Source organism: Petromyzon marinus, chromosome 29 (assembly GCF_048934315.1).
Source record: "Petromyzon marinus isolate PM22_M1 ecotype Great Lakes invasive population chromosome 29, UKy_Petmar_22M1.pri1.0, whole genome shotgun sequence".
Lineage (NCBI taxonomy): Eukaryota > Metazoa > Chordata > Hyperoartia > Petromyzontiformes > Petromyzontidae > Petromyzon > Petromyzon marinus.
Genome location: NC_133695.1, coordinates 9,275,307 through 9,294,922, shown reverse-complemented (window position 1 = coordinate 9,294,922; position 19,616 = coordinate 9,275,307). Strand labels below are relative to the sequence as shown.

The window sequence follows — 19,616 nt, the reverse complement described above, 5'->3', positions numbered from 1 at the left end:
TCTTGATCTCCGACAGGCATGCCGAATTATGCCTCACACATCTTAGCAGATGCTGCCGCTTGATGCCATCTCAGAAAAATGCAGATATGTATCCACTTAGGCAGCTGGAACTAGACTGAACTGGTGGGCTTAAGGCCCCTGTATTTATACTACTATTTATATTACTGGAAAGCTCTAAAATGTTCCAGAAGTTACTCCAAGTTTACTCAACACTTAATCTATTTGGAATGTTCTGGAAAATAGGTAAATTTCAAAATATCACTGTCCTGGTCACAAAAGCAAATTTTGTGGGGAATAATAGCCATTTTCTGTACTTTTGAGGCATAAGCAATTAGTAGATAACACTTACTACCCAGGAACAAAAACACAATTTGTTACACAGTGTATAATCATGGCAGCGATGTACAAACACACAGGTTAATTCACAGCGTCTGCTATTCATAATAAGATTTTTTTCTTCTTGCAAGTAAGCATGCTGCAGATAACGCCATCTATTACACTGCAATCTTCCATAGCAGGCGTCAGTAGGAAGTGAGAATTATGGAGAATTATGGAGAGGCCACGATTATCGAGGTGTCTAAAAAAAAGACGTGACACAAAGACAAAGATACCCCATATAGCCTTAACAGACTGTAGGGGCAAGTGCTGTTATCGAGCACCAATGAAGGCCGGCACGGCACACGAAGGGGTGGGTGACCAGTACCACGCCTGACCGCCTTTGTCTCCCCAGTGACGATGTTTACACACCGCACAAGGTACTAATTTGAGGCTGAGTCGACCTAGGGGAGGCCCAGGACCGGTTCAGATAATCGCCACCGGTGTTGGCCGTGAGCGGGAATCGAACCCGGGTCGCCGGGTTAGCGCGCTAACCGCTAACACGACCGCTGCCCGCACGTTGACACATGCACACACGGGCACGCAGAGAGACGGAACTGTTTGAGCCTCCGGGCCCTTACGCCGGTCGGCCAACCGGCGCGGCACGCTCGGCTTTCCCGCCGGCCAGGCACGGTGCGCGGAAGTCCGCCTACCGAAGTAGGTGACCGCGAAACCCTCGAGCACACAGGCGTGGACGCCGAGGAAGAAGTATCCCTTGATGTTGGTGAAGAAGCTGACGCTGCCGCCGATGGCCGACACCAGGAGGTCGGCGGCCGCCAGGTTGACGAGCACGTAGTTGAGGGGCTGCCGCAGCTGGCGAAAGCGAGCGGTCACCACGATGACGGCGAAGTTCTCGCCGAGCGAGAGCGCCGTGATGGTGCCCATGAGCGCCGCCAGCATGGTGAAGTTCCACGGCGCGATGCCCTCCAGGGGCCTCTCGAAGGGGTTGTGCATCGTGGCGACGGTGCCGTTGCCGCCGGTGGCCGAAGGGAGCGCCGACGGGAGGCTGTGGTGGGACGGTGGGCTCTCCTGGAGGGCGTCCATGCCGGATTGACCACCACCACCACCACTCCACCCTCCTCCCAATCGCCACCGACTGTTGGGCCTGCGTAGGGAGACACGGCGTGTGTTGCAAGGGAGACGTCTCCACCTCCACCTCCCCCCCCCAACGCCAAATCGGCCAGGGGTCTCAATAACGTCCATCACCGTCACCACCACGACACCTAAACATGTGTTTGTATCTTGATTTAAAGCTTTCGTGACTGCAGTAATTCATATCCTTAGCTCGTTCGGAAAAGTCACGTTGAAGGGAAACAATAAAATAATAAAATATATATTGTTTCCCTTCAACGTGACTTTACCGAAAGAGCTAAGAATATGTGTTTGTATCGTTAAAAGACTACACGTGTGCGGTAATCGTTTTTTTATAAGTATAAAATAAAAAAGAATGCATCGCGCATTAATGTTCATGTGAAGCTAGTTTGAACATTTGTTAAGGCTAAATTAAATGTCCCTGACTTTTGGGGCCACCCAATAGCTCATGACCGATCGAGATGAAGACAATTTGTGCTCTGTTATCGCAGTTCCGGGACTACTTCCTGCAAGGCGTTTCAACGTTTAAAATACATTTCATAACGCGATGTGATTTGTCAAAATTAATTTAAACTACTTTTTATTTTACCAGGTAAGGCCCACTGAGCTAAGCAGCTCTTTTTTCAGAAGCGACCTGGCCACAAACGATAGCTCAACGAAGTGGCTAATTATCGTGTAGAAATTTGTAGCGGCCAAATAACTCTAAAAGCGCATTGATGCTGAATGTGGATGGAAAAACTGGAGGACCCGAAGAAAAATTCCGCGCGCGAACACTGCGGGGCGAGAGACACGCAAGATAGAATCCACAACCTCATACATACCCGGCGAGGGAGTTAACATCTCGCCACTGTGCAAGCACCCGTGGACCGATGCGCTTAACCTTCGACAACGCAACTTGAACCCTGGCGAGGATGTTTGAAAAGCCGAACGGAGGTTCACGAGGAGTCTGCAAACACAACGCCTGCTCGTGAAAGACCCAACGGCGCAGAAGATCCCGGGCCTGGGTCGTCCACGAAGCTTCTGGGCCACAGTAATATTGGGAAAGTTCGTAAAAGATAGTGTTAGTTATTGACGTTATTGTAATTATATAACGGAAGACTTTAAATTAAAAAGCTAAGATTGTGTCACGCTGTTATAATTGAAGTGAGGTATCCATGAATAAATCATTAATTTATCAACATTTTTTTACGATGTCACTTTAATTTGAACCGTGGAGATTAGCACCATGATATTTTTGTGATAATGGCGCATTGAACAGATCGTTGGTGTTACATTATAGTAATTGAGTGACCTATTTATTTAACCTGAACAGAGTTATGTAATGCTATCATGAATTAAGTTGTGCAATTTAATAAGATTGCTTAAATCGGCAATCTGCTTATCATTATCAATATAAAATAGTTTTTTTTAGACAGCACACAGTTCATAGCTGTCAGCCGCATTGCAGTTACAGTATTTAGTGTCTCAAATTCATTTGATTCCTTCATTCATCATTGCCAACAATAAGTCGTTTAACACAGGATTGTAACATCACTTTCAATTGCGTGCCCTTCCTGACGCGTGTTCTGCCAACCGCGGACAACTGTGTCTTTTGAGTTTTCTGGAAATTAAGCAATCTCATTTTAATTACGTTATGATCGATCGCTTGGCAAACCCCTGCGCGCCACATTCCTTCTCTTGAGGCCCGCGCGAAATCCATTCACTGTGACATGAAGTCATCAAATGGAATTCTAACTCGGAGATCGATGTATGATTTGTACACGCATTTCGTATTACGTGAAAGAAGAATACAACGTTGTTATCACATGCTCCGCTTCTGTATGTATGTGTATGTCGAACTTCTTTTCGCACCGTACGTAGCCAACTGTGCTAATCGGAGGTGCAGGGAAGGACGAGAAATTAAACACAGTTCTAAAGAAATTCTTTTTTTTTTCAATCGATATTTTTCAATCTACTTCTCGGAGCCATGTACAGGAGTTGGGTTACCGAAATGTTTGCCACAACCTTTGGTATCCACATATTTGCCTGACCCATGAACTAAAGCCCGTGTACTGTGGTGGTGGTGGTGATGGTGTTGGTGGCGCATATTGGGTGCATTGACAAGAATGCAAAACACCATCCTAACTACCGTGGTTGTTAACCGGTAACCCTTTTAAGAATCGGTTCCCGAAAGTCAGGAAGCCGGTCATCCCCAGCTGAATGTTTCGTGACAAATGCACCGATTGGCGTTTGCAAACGTACACATCGGATGGCATCGTAGGTGGTGCATTTGCCCTCGTTTCCTCAGTTAATAGCAAGAGGTACAGCCCTGTGGTCGCTTGCTCTCACCGCTGCATGCACTTGTAGGAGCTCTAGAGGGGTTTTGGTCTACTCTTCCACACTGCTCAGACGTGCTGAAAACCACTGTAACCATTAGCAGTAAAGGGGGCGTCCGTAAATGACGTCACGCACCTGGGGGAGGGGAGGGGGGGTCAGACATTTGTGACGATGTTTGACGAGGGAGGGGGGGTTTGAGAAATGTGACGTCACGTAAAAATGCGCAACTTTAAATAAATATAGACAACACGTTCTACTTAATTAAATAGACTTTTTAATAAATGTTTTCTCCTACAACATCAGAGTGCAGCGCCACATTAAATACGCACTACAATGACAATAGTTTAAAGCGACTTGAAGCATTTTTTGGAGGGGGTGGGGGGAGCAGAGCTTTGTGACGTCATATTTGAGGGGGGGTCTGACTTTTTGTGACGCCGTGTGACGAGGTGGGGGGGGGAGTCAAAAATCGTCCAAAATCGCGTGACGTCATTTATGGACGGCCCCATTTCCCTCTCGTGGAGGCTGTTCCACCAGTCGTGGCATGAGCAAGACATTGCAGGCCTGCACCTTTGCCTTCACGTATTTAGTTTACCATTTCGCTTTCCTCTTCCCTCCCCTCGCCCCTCCACTCCTCCCTGTCGCTCCCACAGAGCCCTTTAGTGATCCTCGTGTGTCCTCTGCTCCGGTCATTCATTCCTCGGCCCTTCCACGCCTCTGCCATCGACATCACTCGATTATTTGTTTTCCGCTTTTCAAGCTATGCAAAGCGCCTTGAGCCAAGGCGCTCTATACATATAAAACAATATTAAGAAATTGGCCATCCTTTGGATACACTTGCCCCGTAATGGCAATATTAAATTTCCACCATTGACTTCATGAGCACTGCCACACTTCTTATATGATGAGGGAGACACTTTGGTTTCCGATTGGTTTATTAAACACCGATTTGAAATAGAATACGTTCATTTGAATTTAGATTATTTTCGGCTTACGTAAATCACATACAGGACTATTAAAACGCCGTACACATTTCACGATTGATAAAAAAAATATTACTAAACAATTCCGTTCGTCACACAGTAGTCACTTGTTGTTGTTGGCCAAATTTGAGCACGCAATTCATCGGCTCAACAAATGTGTTAAAATTGAATAAACTTCGACGAGGACACGAGATGTGAGGCACACAGCGACGCCCGAAACAAGAACCTCACTGAAGCCCCCTCCCTGGTTTCTCTCCGCCACCCCGATGGCAGCGGGGACCGCTCTCTACCGTGCGCCACCAACACAGGGAACGACGGAGGAGGAGGAGGTGGTGCTGGGGATTGTTTCCTCCACGAATGGTGGATCGAGGACTCGTCAAAACTGTGAAGCAACGGGGGAATATCTCGGATGGCTTCCCAATACTGGTGGGACAAGTGGAGTGCTTGTGTTTCGATCGAAACGTCGTGATTTATTATTTTTTCTACCTACGTGACTTTAGTAGCATAGCACTATAGTAATGGAGCAAGTGCAGAATCTCACTGTACCGGAATTGATAGCTTGAAAGCGTTTAGCGCGGGGCCTTTGAAAGTGCGGGGACCGTAGCTGCTACTTGTGTAGCGACTTTTGCTACCGGGATAAACCGGCACTGACTTTGTCGGGGGCCCGCACGTCAGGGGCCGCACTGAAGGCCACCAGGGGCCATCAGTGACCCGCGGGCCACGCGATGAAGAGCGCTTCATTGCGCTCCGTTGCACTTCAGTAAACACATCTGTATAGCAAAATAATAATAATAACGAAATACTAACGGAGTGACAAGTCGTGTTGCGGCAAGTATAATCTCGAAAGATACAATGTGAAAAGGATATTACGTTTCTAAAATATAGCCACTGACAAGGTATGATGGGGTCTTCATGCAGGAGTTGGAATTACTAAGGGATATAAACTATTCACGCATAATTATGTCATGAATATACAATTTTCTCTGCGAGATAAGCTGATGCCTGAAGGTTTTTGCTCAATCTATTTTCAAAGTGTGCCAGCAGCTGGACTCTCTCCCTGTTGGAAACCAGCACCTATATACGCCTATGATTAAAATCTTGCTTTGAAACAGTAAGACAATTTGAAGGCCCGCAAGGCTTCAGTGAGGGGGGCTTCTGATGTGGAAAATTTAAGGCCATTGAAATTCAAATGACCAAGAAGCACTGTTAACACGAAAGCGTTGCATAAATGCAAGTTATCTCGAATACCTGTCACGTGCAAAATGTGTCCAGGAGATCAAAATTGATAATTAACATTGGGGAATGTTCAAAGAACTTTCATCAACTTTGCTGGAAAATGAAGTTTGAAAACAGCTCGTGATAGAAGCGCTACATTTCCGTAGCCTTCACATTGCAATGGGGGAGACTGGGGAAAGCTCACAGTCATTAATGCCATTCGCTTGGACTCCAATTTGAAATGCAAAATTGAAAGTCATTAGAAATCATCCGCAAATGTTGGTTTTGCTTTGCAGTCAGTATAAAAAGCGCATTCCTTTAGGAAATCCGCTTAATGAAGCACTGTCAGTTTTTCGTATAGTTTCAATAACAAAAAATTAACAAAAATAACCGTGTTGCGATACACTGGTATATAAGCCACCGCTGTAGCGACTGTGGCCTATGAACCCAAACCATGGGCCGAAGGTAAAACGCTGGAGTCTCCTTCAACAGAGGAGATGGAACAGCAGAACCGCGCAAACTCTCCGTCTTTCTTGCTCTCTCTCTCGCCTGAAGCCCTCTCGTCGTGGCTGGCAGACCTCGGCATTGGCACCTCGCTCCTGAACGTATTGCCAAACGCGAGAAGAGAAGAGAATGGAACACAAGACGACGGTCCGGAAAGTAAGACGCGCCCCGGTGTCAATAAAGTTATACAGGTTTGGCCCACACGTGCACAAACTGGATTATAAGACGCACCCCAACTGTTATTTTGAAAATACAGGCGGAGGGAGGCGTTTGGGTGGGGGAGTATATGCGTCTTATAATCTGACAAATATAATGTCATGGGGGGTGGGGGGGGGGGTTGACCATAATTCACTGCTCTGGCCTGTGCGGATTGTCGAATAAGTCGCCACTGATGTCAGTAGCCGTGCTTGGAGAAATCGAACTCAGGTGGCCGGGTTCGTAGTGAAGTGCGTGGAGCATATGCACCCAGCTATTCTTGACCATTGGCCATCATCCCTACGAGCGACCCATCCTGCCCCAAACCCTCACTTAATTTTCTTAACAGTTTGAATGTGATGGTGCTCAACCTCCGTACGCTCTCAAATCCAGATTTTTTTTTCCTCGTTCTGTCTCTCGATATAACTCCAAACATGCATCATCTCTTCACGGGTAAAAAAAAATAATCAACTTCATCAAACCACCTCTGATTGCTCTCGATTTAGCCCATCAACAACAAGTGAGTGCTTCGGCAACGCGAGGGGTGGCAGATCACACATTTGTCAAATGGCCAGGGGATGGCAGTACAGACAGTTTATGAAAAATAAGAAACAGGGTTTCACGCTTTCTGGCATTAAAACAGGATGTGTTAAGATGTTCAAAGACCAAATAGAAACCTTTTGCAAGGAATCAAGTCTGCATTAAGAACGCGGGCTTGTAGTGAACATGCAACAAACATGCTCTGATAACATTGTGTAACAATGTTCTTTTGTTCCTGGGTAGTAAGTGCAATTTCCTAATTGCTTATGTCTCAAAAGTACATAAAATTGCTATTATTCCCCACAACCTTTGCTTTTGTGACCAGAACATTGATATTTTGAAATTGACCTATTTTCCAGAACATTCCAGATAGATTCAGTGCTAAGTACACTGGGAGTAACTTGTAGAACATTCTAGAACTTTCCAGTAATATAAATAGTTGTATAATTACAGGGGCCTTAAGCCCACCAGTTCAGTTTAGTTCCAGCTGCCGAAGTGGATACATATCTGCATTTTTCTGAGATGGTATCAAGAGGCTGCAAGCATCCGGCAGACGCATTTTGCTATGTCTGCGGCCAATTTATCAAGACAAGAGCAAAAAAGTACTCTGTGGAAGCATCTGCTAACATGTGTGAGGCCTACAAGGCAAATTTAGACATGCCTGTCGGGGATCAAGACCAACCCTGGACACCTCGTTTCACCTGTGAGCAATGCAAAAAATCTCTGGAAGGTAAGATGGACTCATTCATTCATACGTAATGACGGTAGTTTGTTTTGCAATCGAAACGTCGTATTCTATTATTTATTTTGTTTTTATTTATTTTACTTCCACGTGACTTTACCGAAAGAACTAAAGAGTAATTCCTGCAGTCACGAAAGCTTCAAATCAAGTAAGATGGACAATGGTTGCTCCGAATTTTACGTGATGAAATTTGTTAAACTCTGGAAGGTAAGATGGACAATTGTTGCTCAGAATTTTATGGTATAACATTTGTAAAAAGAAAAATTTAAAGTTTTTAATTTGAAAATGTTTTGCAATTTTTAATGTTATTGAAAAAATATATCACATGTGAAATATGTTGTGTGAATAGCTTACCACAGGCGGGACTGGCCACAGCGGACCGAGTTCCCTGTGGGGAGGAACAACGTCAAGTGGGAGCCACTGGTGGACACCCGGAAGGTGCTGATGCCACCACTGCACATCAAATTGGGCCTCATGAAACAATTTGTCAGAGCTGCAGATAAGGAGTCTTCAGCCTTCCAGGACCTTTAAGATTTCTTCCCTAAGCTGTCTGAGGCAAAGGTCAAAGCTGGTATCTTCGTCGGACCACAGATAAAGAAGATCCTGGAGTGTAATTAATTCCCCAAGAAGCTCACTAGTAAGAAGAAAGTGGCTTGGAGCAGGTTTCTCGTAGTGGTTCGTGGCTTCCTGGGCAATCACAAGGTTGAAAACTACTGTATGTGGAGCTGGTTGAGACTGGTGAAGAACTATGGCACAGTGGGCTGTAGGATGTCCTTCAAAGTCCATGTCCTTGATGCTCATCTTGATAAATGTAAGTATAACATGGGAGCGTACTCGGAGGAGCAAGGCGGGCGCTTCCACCAGGATATACTGGACTATGAACGCCGCTACCAAGGACAGTATAACGAGAACATGATGGGAGACTACATTTGGGGGCTGATTCGTGAAAGTGATTTACAGTATTATCTTAAATCTCGAAAAACTACTCACTTCTAAATCTTTGTAGTGATTTTTGTACTACTTTAATATAAACGCATGTTCATCTTGATTCCTATGTTGTTTTTTTATGACTTTATGAGAAGGAAAAGACACAAATTCGCCCATTTTCTCATTGAAAATCCGTAAATTTCCAAATATTACTGCCCTGGTCACAAAATAAGAGTTTGTGGGGAATAATAGCCATTTTCTATACTTTTTAGGCATAAGGAATTACCAAATAACACTTATTACCCAGGAACAAAAATTGTGTTACATAGCGTAATATATGCATTGTCTTTGAAACTGATGGGCCTACACCAGACAGCCTTCTTTAGGGCCTAGTCTCACCAGTGTCAGACCAGAGAACGTCGAAAGGCAAACAGTACAAAACAGTACATTGGGGAAACTAATGACATGTCTCGGACCGGGTCCATGAACATAAGGCAGATCTGAAACACATTAGGACCAATACCTCGGCCGTGGCTGATCATTGTTTTCATGCGTTGGGCTCACACAAAATGTATTTCTCTAAGGCGAAGGTACTTCGCAAACCCACTGGCTATCAACAAAGATTCGTTCATGAAGCCATCCACATATACAGACACAACTTAAATCGAGAAGATGGGTATGAACTGAGCAATCATTGGTAGGATGTTATCAACCAGTTTAAGTCATAACTGGCTGTGATGTTCCCATCCTACCACCTTCCGATGTTAGTTGTTATTTTCGGCTCTGTGATTTCACATTAGCAGGTTACATTTTCCACACCAACACAGCCACCTCGCTCGCTGATCTCGACATTGCTGCCCTCCGATCTCCCATCAACATCTCTCACATTAACATGCTAATCTAACACATTAACACGCTAATCTAACACATTAACACGCTAATCTCTCACATTAACATGCTAATCTCTCACATTAACATGCTAATCTCTCACATTCCCATGTTAATCTAACACATTAACATGCTAATCTCTCACATTAACATGCTAATCTCTCACATTAACATGCTAATCTCTCACATTAACATGCTAATCTCTCACATTAACACGCTGATCTCTCACATTAACATGCTAATCTCTCGCATTAACACGCTAATCTCTCACATTAGCATGCTAATCTCTCACATTAACATGTTAATCTAACACATTAACATGCTAATCGCTCACATTAACATGCTAATCTCTCACATTAACACGTTAATCTCTCACATTAACATGCTAATCTCTCACATTAACATGATAATCTCTCACATTAACATGTTAATCTCTCACATTAACATGCTAATCTAACACATTAACACGCTACTCTCTCACATTAACACGCTAAGCTCTCACATTAACACGCTAATCTCTCACATTAACATGCCAATCTCTCACATTAACACGCTAATCTCTCACATTAACATGCCAATCTCTCACATTAACACGCTAATCTCTCACATTAACATGTTAATCTAACACATTAACATGCTAATCTCTCACATTAACATGTTAATCCAACACATTAACATGCTAATCTCTCACATTAACATGCTAATCTCTCACATTAACATGCTAATCTCTCACATTAACACGCTGATCTCTCACATTAACATGCTAATCTCTCGCATTAACACGCTAATCTCTCACATTAACATGCTAATCTCTCACATTAACACGCTAATCTCTCACATTAACATGCTAATCTCTCACATTAACATGTTAATCTCTCACATTGACATGCCAATCTCTTACATTAACATGTTAATCTCTCACATTAACCTGCTAATCTCTCACATTAACATGCCAATCTCTCACATTAACATGCTCATCTCTCACATTCGGATGCTAATCTCTCGCATTAACATACGCATATCTCACATTAGCATGCTAATCTCTCACATTCTCTGCGCCCTTCGTCTTGAAGACCGCTCTCTGATCTTACATTAACATGCTAATTTATCACATTAACATCACTAGCCCCGCCCACTTCGCTCATGACCCTTGGGCTACGCCCATTTTGAGCCTTTAAAACAGCCTGCCTCAGCAGCTTTCCCCCTCTTTTTAACTCCTGATGACGATCGCTTGTGTTGTGATCGAAACGTCGTAGATTTTAGTTATTTTTTTTATATTTTCTTTGAACCTATGTATGTGACTTTACCGAAAGACCCAAAGAACAGTACAAAGCCAATGCGCCTATCAGAGCATTTCTAGCTCGGGGTGAGCAGCTATATCACGGGACCTTTTCATGCTGGCAAAAAAGTCCCATGATACAGCCAATTTAGTTGGGAGAATATCCATGTAAGTCTATACGCGTTATTTCCTCGTGTATATGGATTTTTTTTTCCAGGAACCTGTGGTTTTCTCCCACGTCAAAACCGACATCTTAAATTAATTTCCAAATGTCCAATATTTTCCCACATTAATACATTTCATTACTAAGATTAAACTATCTCTGGGGCCTTTTTGCAAGTATAAAAAATTATGAAAAAATCATGGAAAAAAATGTCCCATAGATATGGGGCCAGTTTCAGTTTTCAGTTTCATTTATCAGGTCCCTGTGAGCCATGAGTCTCTTGACTCGGGTGCAATCGCAACAAACAAAAACATTGACGAATAAACATCTTAAAGTGATGACGTGCAACAGAAACATCCAGGAAAAAACAGTCAAATCTTCCAGTTACGAGAACAGACGGTAGTGGTTAAGGAAGGGTTGGGGTACTGATAGGGTTTGGGGTAATGCTAGGGGTAGTGATAGGGGTTGGAGTCGTAATAGTGGTTGGGGTAGTGATAGGGGTAGTGGTAGGGGTAGTGATGAGGGTACGGTAATGATAGGGGTAGTGCTAGGGGTTGGGGTAGAGATAGGGGTAGGCCTAGGGGGTGAAGGCAAGGAGTTGCAGTAGCGGCATGGGCTAGGCTCGGGGTTGGCAACCTCATTTAAACTCCGGTGTGCCGCCCTGCTGCGGAGCAATCATCGTGGCATGAGGGTGAAACCAAACATCCTTGATTTGGAAAAAGATCAGGAATTTATCTGCAGAATCGGTTGAGGTGACGACGAGGTGGGGCCATCGGAGACGGCGCTCTGAGACCACCAACTCGCTGCACTTGAGAACTCAGTTTAATCACGGGCGGCTGACGTCCGGATTCTAAATGAGGCTTTTGGCGAGGCCAACTCAGCGCTCTGACCTCCGAAGCTGCCCGTCACCTCGGCAAAAGTGGCAACTTAATAGTTAGGGCTGAGTCTCTTTATAGATCGGAAACTATAGGGAAGAGGTGAAGGCAAGTCAACATTTTACAAATGAAGGGAGGACATGCTGTCATTATAGCTAGAAGACTTTAGCGAGAAATAAATTCTGAGTAGCGTCCATTTGTCTCTAATAAGACCTGTCCGCCATTTATCGATTTCTCCATCTTCCTTTAAACTCCTCTGTCTGCTCTTTGTGTTTAGTTTTTTTCCTTCACCCCGCATCTCCAATAAGCGTGGTTTGCTACGTACGGTGCAGAAGAAGTTGTACATACGTGCGTACATTTCTATCTCCTACTCCTCTCCCTCTCTTTCCCTCTCCGTCTCTCTCTCTCGTTGGCTCGCGGGAGGGGCTGACCCCGATGGCGTTCATGCCTGTGGGTCAGCCAGGACTATATTGGCGCTGCGTGTCTTTGTGTTGTTGTCGAAGTTTTTTGGTTTTTAAAGATCAGCATGAAACAAAACATCGTTGCTTGATGGTTATTTATTTTTTTATCTAGATTTGAAGCTTTCGTGACTGCAGGAATCCATACTCTTTGGTTCTTTCGGTAAGGTCACGTAGGTATAAAATCAAATAAAATACGATGCTTTCCCACCTGGTGACGGACGCTTGTGTTGCGCCCGAAACGTCGTGATTTATTTTATTTTATACCTACGTGACTTTACCGAAAGAACCAAAGAGTATTTATTTTTGCTTTTTGTTCACCCAAGATAAGAGGACCGAAGCATGGACCCGTTGATCTAAAACGCTCTTGGTGTGACGGGTGATCCCATGACCCCAGGTGCGTGGTGGGTGGGATTGAGGCAGAAAATATACATTAAATTTCCGATTTAAAAATACAATAATGTGTTGAAGGCCAAACATCAAATCATGGCCAAACAGAAGTAGCCGTAATTATGCTGTTGCATAATTATTCAAATGTATTACACGACCACGATATTAATAGTGCGGCATGTATTGATGTTTGAGAACACGTGGGAATTCCAATAGGCAATTGTACCCAGTTGCCGTTACTCATCTAAACCCAAAGAAAAGTTTTTGAGGGGAGTTATTTTCCTCGTAATGATGGAGTGTATTTTTGTCAGGCGTTTTTTTGTCTTCCTCTCTAGAGCGGTTTCATGGCAATCCATCAACCATAATCGAGAATCAGAAGATTCTCAAGGCCACACCTTAATTCTCGTGTCCTCTTCGGTCTGAATTTTTGATTGTTCGGTATTGGTTTCATTTGCATCAAAATTAAGGTGGACATGCCGTGTGGAAAGATAACCAACAGAGCTATTGGGTCCACCCGGGCTTGCGTTTCGAGTATTTGACTGAAATACATTTCCATGTGATATGCCACTTCGTTGAGCAATCATCTGTGGCCATGTCGCTATATCTCAGGAATAATTATAACTGCATTTTTAATTATCAGGCTCCTTTCAAAAGAGGCACAGTATGAGCCCACTGGAATTCTTCTTCTCGTGAGTGGCGGACAAATGAGAGCAAATGGTTGGAACACACTTTTATTTGTGTCACAGAAATACAATCTGAATGCTTATATTTTCAAACATATACAAGCATACTCTTTGGTTCTTTCGGTGAAGTCACGTGGGTAGAAAAATAATATAGCACGACGTTTCGATCGCAACACAAGCAACCGTCATCAGGTGAGACAACCACAGCAAGCAGTTTTTTTTTCTTGCTGTGGTTGTCCCACCTGATGACGAGTGCTTGTTTTGCGATCGAAACGTCGTGATCAATTATTTTTTATACCCACGTGACTTTACCGAAAGAACCAAAAGAGTATGGATTCCTGCGGTCACGAAAGCTTCAAATCGAGATATACAAGCATCCTTGATTTGACTGCCTGAGGACGACCGCTTGTGTTGCGATCGAAACGTCGTGACTTATTTTATTTTTTTAACTACGTGACTTTACCGAAAGAACCAAAGAGTATACTGTATATACAAGCGTCTCTAGACGCTGCGCACCTCAGCCTGCATAACAGACAGAGGAAACGAATGCAGGAAAAAAAACATATTGCAAAATTAAGTTTTTATTTTTATACCTGCATATGGCAGCAATGTGTTCAGGAGCTGAATTCCAATGTCGAGGTCTGCAAGCCACGAAAGGGCTTCAGGAGAGAGTTCGTGTCGATTGTTTATCTTCCTCCGATGAAGGAGCGCAGATTGCAGAGTTCTACGATACTGGAATTTCGTCAGCCTACGGCCGCCTTATCACAGCTCCTGTGGGGGGGTAGGGGGGGTAGGGGGGGGTTTCTCATCACTTCGTGCCTCGCCCGTCGCCCCCACTGATGTCCACCACCCACCCACCAATGTGTGTAGATACGACTAACTCTATTGTATGTAGGGTGTGTAGGTATATATATAGAGTCAGTAGGTAGTAGATACGACTGACTCTATTGTATGTAGGGAGTGTAGGTATATATAGAGTCAGTAGATAGTAGATACGACTGACTCTATTGTATGTAGGGTGAGTAGGTATATATATAGAGTCAGTAGATAGTAGATACTACTGACTCTATTGTATGTAGGGTGTGTAGGTATATATATATAGTCAGTAGATAGTAGATACTACTGACTCTATTGTATGTAGGATGTGTAGGTATAGAGTCAGTAGATAGTAGATACTACTGACTCTATTGTATGTAGGGTGTGTAGGTATATATATAGAGTCAGTAGATAGTAGATACTACTGACTCTATTGTATGTAGGGTGAGTAGGTATATATATAGAGTCAGTAGATAGTAGATACTACTGACTCTATTGTATGTAGGGTGTGTAGGTATATATATAGAGTCAGTAGATAGTAGATACTACTGACTCTATTGTATGTAGGGTGTGTAGGTATATATATAGAGTCAGTAGATAGTAGATTCGACTGACTCTATTGTATGTAGGGTGTGTAGGTATATATAGAGTCAGTAGATAGTAGATACTACTGACTCTATTGTATGTAGGGTGTGTAGGTATATATAGAGTCAGTAGATAGTAGATACTACTGACTCTATTGTATGTAGGGTGTGTAGGTATATATATATAGAGTCAGTAGATAGTAGATACGACTGACTCTATTGTATGTAGGGTGTGTAGGTATATATAGAGTCAGTAGATAGTAGATACTACTGACTCTATTGTATGTAGGGAGTGTAGGTATATATATAGAGTCAGTAGATAGTAGATACTACTGACTCTATTGTATGTAGGGAGTGTAGGTATATATATAGAGTCAGTAGATAGTAGATACGACTGACTCTATTGTATGTAGGGTGTGTAGGTATATATAGAGTCAGTAGATAGTAGATACGACTGACTCTATTGTATGTAGGGTGTGTAGGTATAAATATGTAGAGTCAGTAGATAGTAGATACGACTGACTATTGTATGTAGGGTGTGTAGGTATATATATAGAGTCAGTAGATAGTAGATACGACTGACTCTATTGTATGTAGGGTGTGTAGGTATATATATAGAGTCAGTAGATAGTAGATACGACTGACTCTATTGTATGTAGGGTGTGTAGGTATATATGTATAGAGTCAGTAGATAGTAGATACGACTGACTCTATTGTATGTAGGGAGTGTAGACATATATGCCTAGAAAATATATATTTTTTGGGGGGGAGAGGGGGAGTGATATATATTTGGGGGGGAGAGGGGGAGTGATATATATTTGGGGGGGAGAGGGAGAGTGATATATATTTGTGGGGGGAGAGGGGGGGTGATATATATTTGGGAGGGAGAGGGGGAGTGATATATTTTTTTGGGGGGGGGAGAGGGGAGTGATATATATTTGGGGGGGAGAGGGGGAGTGATATATTTTTTTGGGGGGGGAGAGGGGGAGTGATATATAGGGGGAGTGATAAATTTATTTGGGGGGGAGAGGGGGAGTGATATATATTTGGGGGGGAGAGGGGGAGTGATATATATTTTTTGGGGGGGAGAGGGGGAGTGATATATATTTGGGGGGGAGAGGGGGAGTGATATATATTTGGGGGGGGGGAGAGGGGGAGTGATATATATATGGGGGGGAGAGGGGGAGTGATATATATGGGGGGGGGGGAGAGGGGGAGTGATATATATTTGGGGGGAGGAGAGGGGGAGTGATATATATTTTTTGGGGGGGGAGAGGGGGAGTGATATATATTTATATATTTGGGGGAGGGTCGACAATTTTTGGAAACCTGTCGGATCAACTTTATTTGGAGGGGGGGGTCCATTCTTTTTTTATATATAACTTTTTGATTCAGGCCTTCTGAAAGGATCTCATAATTTTGTCGACAAACGAGACGCCGGGCTTTTATAATAGATGGCCCATGTAAATGAATAATGTGATTAATACAACTAAACGTTAGGCTTGCCAATAATAAGAATAAATGTCGAGTACTGGCTATCACACGGAGGTCCTGTGGCATGCGTTTAGACTAGTTCGATGATTTTGCTGCTATAAATGTCCAAATGATGAGACGCCTTGTTGAGCCATCATTTGTGGACAGTTCGCTTTTGGAAGAAAAAAAAAGGTGAATACCTCAGTGTGCTTCGCCTGGTAGAACGGGGATGGTTCAGTGTTGAATGTATGTGTTGTTTGCCTTTCTTGTACTTTACACTCCTATCGTGTGTTTATGTATTGTTTGTTGTTGTAACGTCCTTACCCGCCCCCACCTGTACATTAAAAAAAATATAAAATAGCTTCATAGCTCATCGGATTCCTCCAGCATGAGTAAATATTCCGATTCTGTATGTATTTTGAACCTCTTTCGCGCCGTACGTAGCCAAACCGTGTTATTCGGAGGTGCGGTTGTAAGGACAACACATCTCACACCCAAAAAGCAGTGCTGAACAAATAAGTTATCAATCGAGACGATTATCTTAAAGGTGCATAGCTCCAGTGGCTTCCTAACCTCGGACGGAAGAGCGTTCTGGACGGTCGCAAAGCCGCACCTGAAAGCAGTGACCGCATTTGTCCGATGGCGAGCCAAAAACCTCTTTCTGCGAGGATGAAGAGCGGAGTTTCGTGATGGTGGTTTACGCTCCTTGACGAGATCCGCGAGTTGTTGCGTTTCCTTTTCTGCCAAACGCACTTTGTGTTGCGAACAATGTATATTGCAGTGTGCAATTAGCTTCAAGGCTGCCCTGTGCTCTTCGGCAGCTGCACTCTCAGTACACTTCTGTAATGTAGAAAAATAAATACACCTCGCTGTGAAAACTGCAGAGCTGCCAACTGCCAGCACAAAAAAAATAGTTACGAATTCGCTGTCATTATTACGTGTGCGGCAAAGCAGAGTGTGTGTGTTCCCATCACTAGCACTCTCACCCGCTTACTTGGTTTCATAACAAACTTGAATAACAATACTACATTTGGGCCCTTTGTCAAACCAGCTGCTGGACGAAAGGACTCCCTCTCCCCGTGCCGCCTCGTTTAATCATACTTTACCATTCTAGATCTGAAGCTTTCGTGACTGCAAGGATCCATACTCTTTGGTTCTATTCGGTAAAGTCACGTAAAAGTATAAAACATACTTCACCATACTGGTCAGTGCAGGTTTGGGGGAGAAACGGCGGCGGGTCCTAGGACCATTGCAGATTTCACTCAACACTGATGTTAGCCGTGGCCGGGAGGAATCGAACTCGGGTGGCCGGATTCATAAGACCAGCGCGCTCACCACTGCACCACCACTTCCACCCACCTCCATCCACTGAACAACTGAGTTTTTTTTTATTAAAATTGGGTTACAATTGTTTGCCTTATCTCGCGTAGGAAGTCGTTCGTAGTTGAGTTTCCCCCAACTGTCACTTACTTTGCACAAAATGTGTCAATGGCCCTGGTGTTAAGAGGCACTTTTGGCAGGAATACTCAAGGACATACGTGGGTGACTCCATGGATGACACCTGGATTTTCGCAAGAGCAAACTCAGAGAGTAACGGCGCACTGTGTGTGTAATATCAGAATCATCAGAATATGTATTTAAACTGGAGGAATCCGATGAGCTGCGAAGCTCTTTTTCACAGACGTCCAGTGTGGGCGGGTAAGAACGTTACAACAAACGATACACAAACGCGATAGGAGTGCAAAGTATAAGAAAGGTAAGCAAATCATTAAATATATGCATATGTAGAGGAGTACTGTGAGTAGCCAATGAGGGATGAGCGTAAGGAAGTGCCGAGTGGATGGAGAGCTATGCGAGGCCAAGGATGACGTAACGTCACGGGCCACATCTGGGGGGACGTTCGGAAAGCACTTTCCAGAAAGTGGGCGGGGCCGAGCTAAGGGGGGAGGAGTTACCGAGAGGGTTCTTAAGGGGGACCACGTGAGGGACACGTGGTCGTCGTGGGGAGCCAGGGTAAGGATCGGCGGGAAGAGGTCTCTCTCTCTCTTGTCGTCACGGGGCGGTGTTGGCTGATCCCCCGCCCCGGGCAGACGAGTGAGAGACCCTTGGGGTAGCCGAAGAGATCCCGACGTAAAAGTTATCCCAGGTCCAAGTGAAGGACGGAGAATGGAGTGCACCTACACTGGTGTGAGTGTAGGATGCAGTGTGAGAGCATGTATTAATAAACGGCTGCGAGCACTTATATAATTCCTCGTCTCTGCGTGGTTGGGCTGCACAACATTATTTTTTTTTATAAAAACAGCTATTGCCCGCGAAGCGTTTAGCTTCTTTTCCAGAAGCGGCTTAGCCACAAATGATAGCTCAACGAAGTGGCTTATCACGTGGAAATGTATAGCAGCCAAATGCATGTTTCTAAATGTGGAGGGCAAAACCGGAGGACCCGGGAGAAAAATCCACACGGCCACGGGAAGAGAGACACTCAAACTCCAAATATCCAACAGCAGGCGTCAGGGTCAGCATCGAACGCACGACCTCCTGCATACCAGTGAAGTCGTTAACATCACACTACTGTTGCATTCAATGCTGCCTGGGCGATATGATAGATGGTTGAATTCAATGTAATGTAATACATCAAATGAATACTTAAACATTTAAAGACAGTTTAACATGTAGTAGGCTTTCGCGACCAATGTCCATATTAGAGGGGTTTTTTTGGGTTAGATCGCGTAAATGTATAAATGTGTCGTTAAAACCCACCACCACCCGACACAGCCAACTAGTAAGGGTTGTCACGTATACAGAACGTGGCCAATTCGTCACTAGTACAGCACACCGGTTGTGTGTTGGAGAGCCAAGCCACAACATTTACAATCTGAGCACGACGTTTCGCCAGTAATTTTAACCAGCTTCATCAGCCGGATTTGTTAAACTCAAGAGCGCAGCAGTTTGGTCACCACATCTACGCCTCTATATAAGGACCGAAACAGGCGGACTTCTCCACAAATCTGGCTGCCGGTTTAATGACACATTTACATATGTATGCGATCTAACCCAAAAAAAACCTCTTCTGGATTTAAAGTCATGTTTTGGAACAAATTACCATTCAGTTCATGCTCATTTC

The 19,616-nt window shown here is 44.1% G+C and overlaps 1 protein-coding gene across 1 annotated transcript in view; it reads right to left on the bottom strand.

The window, feature by feature from the left end:
• LOC116947180 (pineal opsin) overlaps positions 1–19,616 on the bottom strand; it is a 45,845-nt gene that overhangs the window by 16,734 nt on the left and 9,495 nt on the right. Inside the window, exon 2 of the mRNA XM_032962643.2 lies at positions 1,029–1,480. Coding sequence (XP_032818534.2) covers positions 1,029–1,419 — 391 coding nt within the window. The 5' untranslated portion in view covers positions 1,420–1,480. The remainder of the gene's footprint in view (positions 1–1,028; positions 1,481–19,616) is intronic.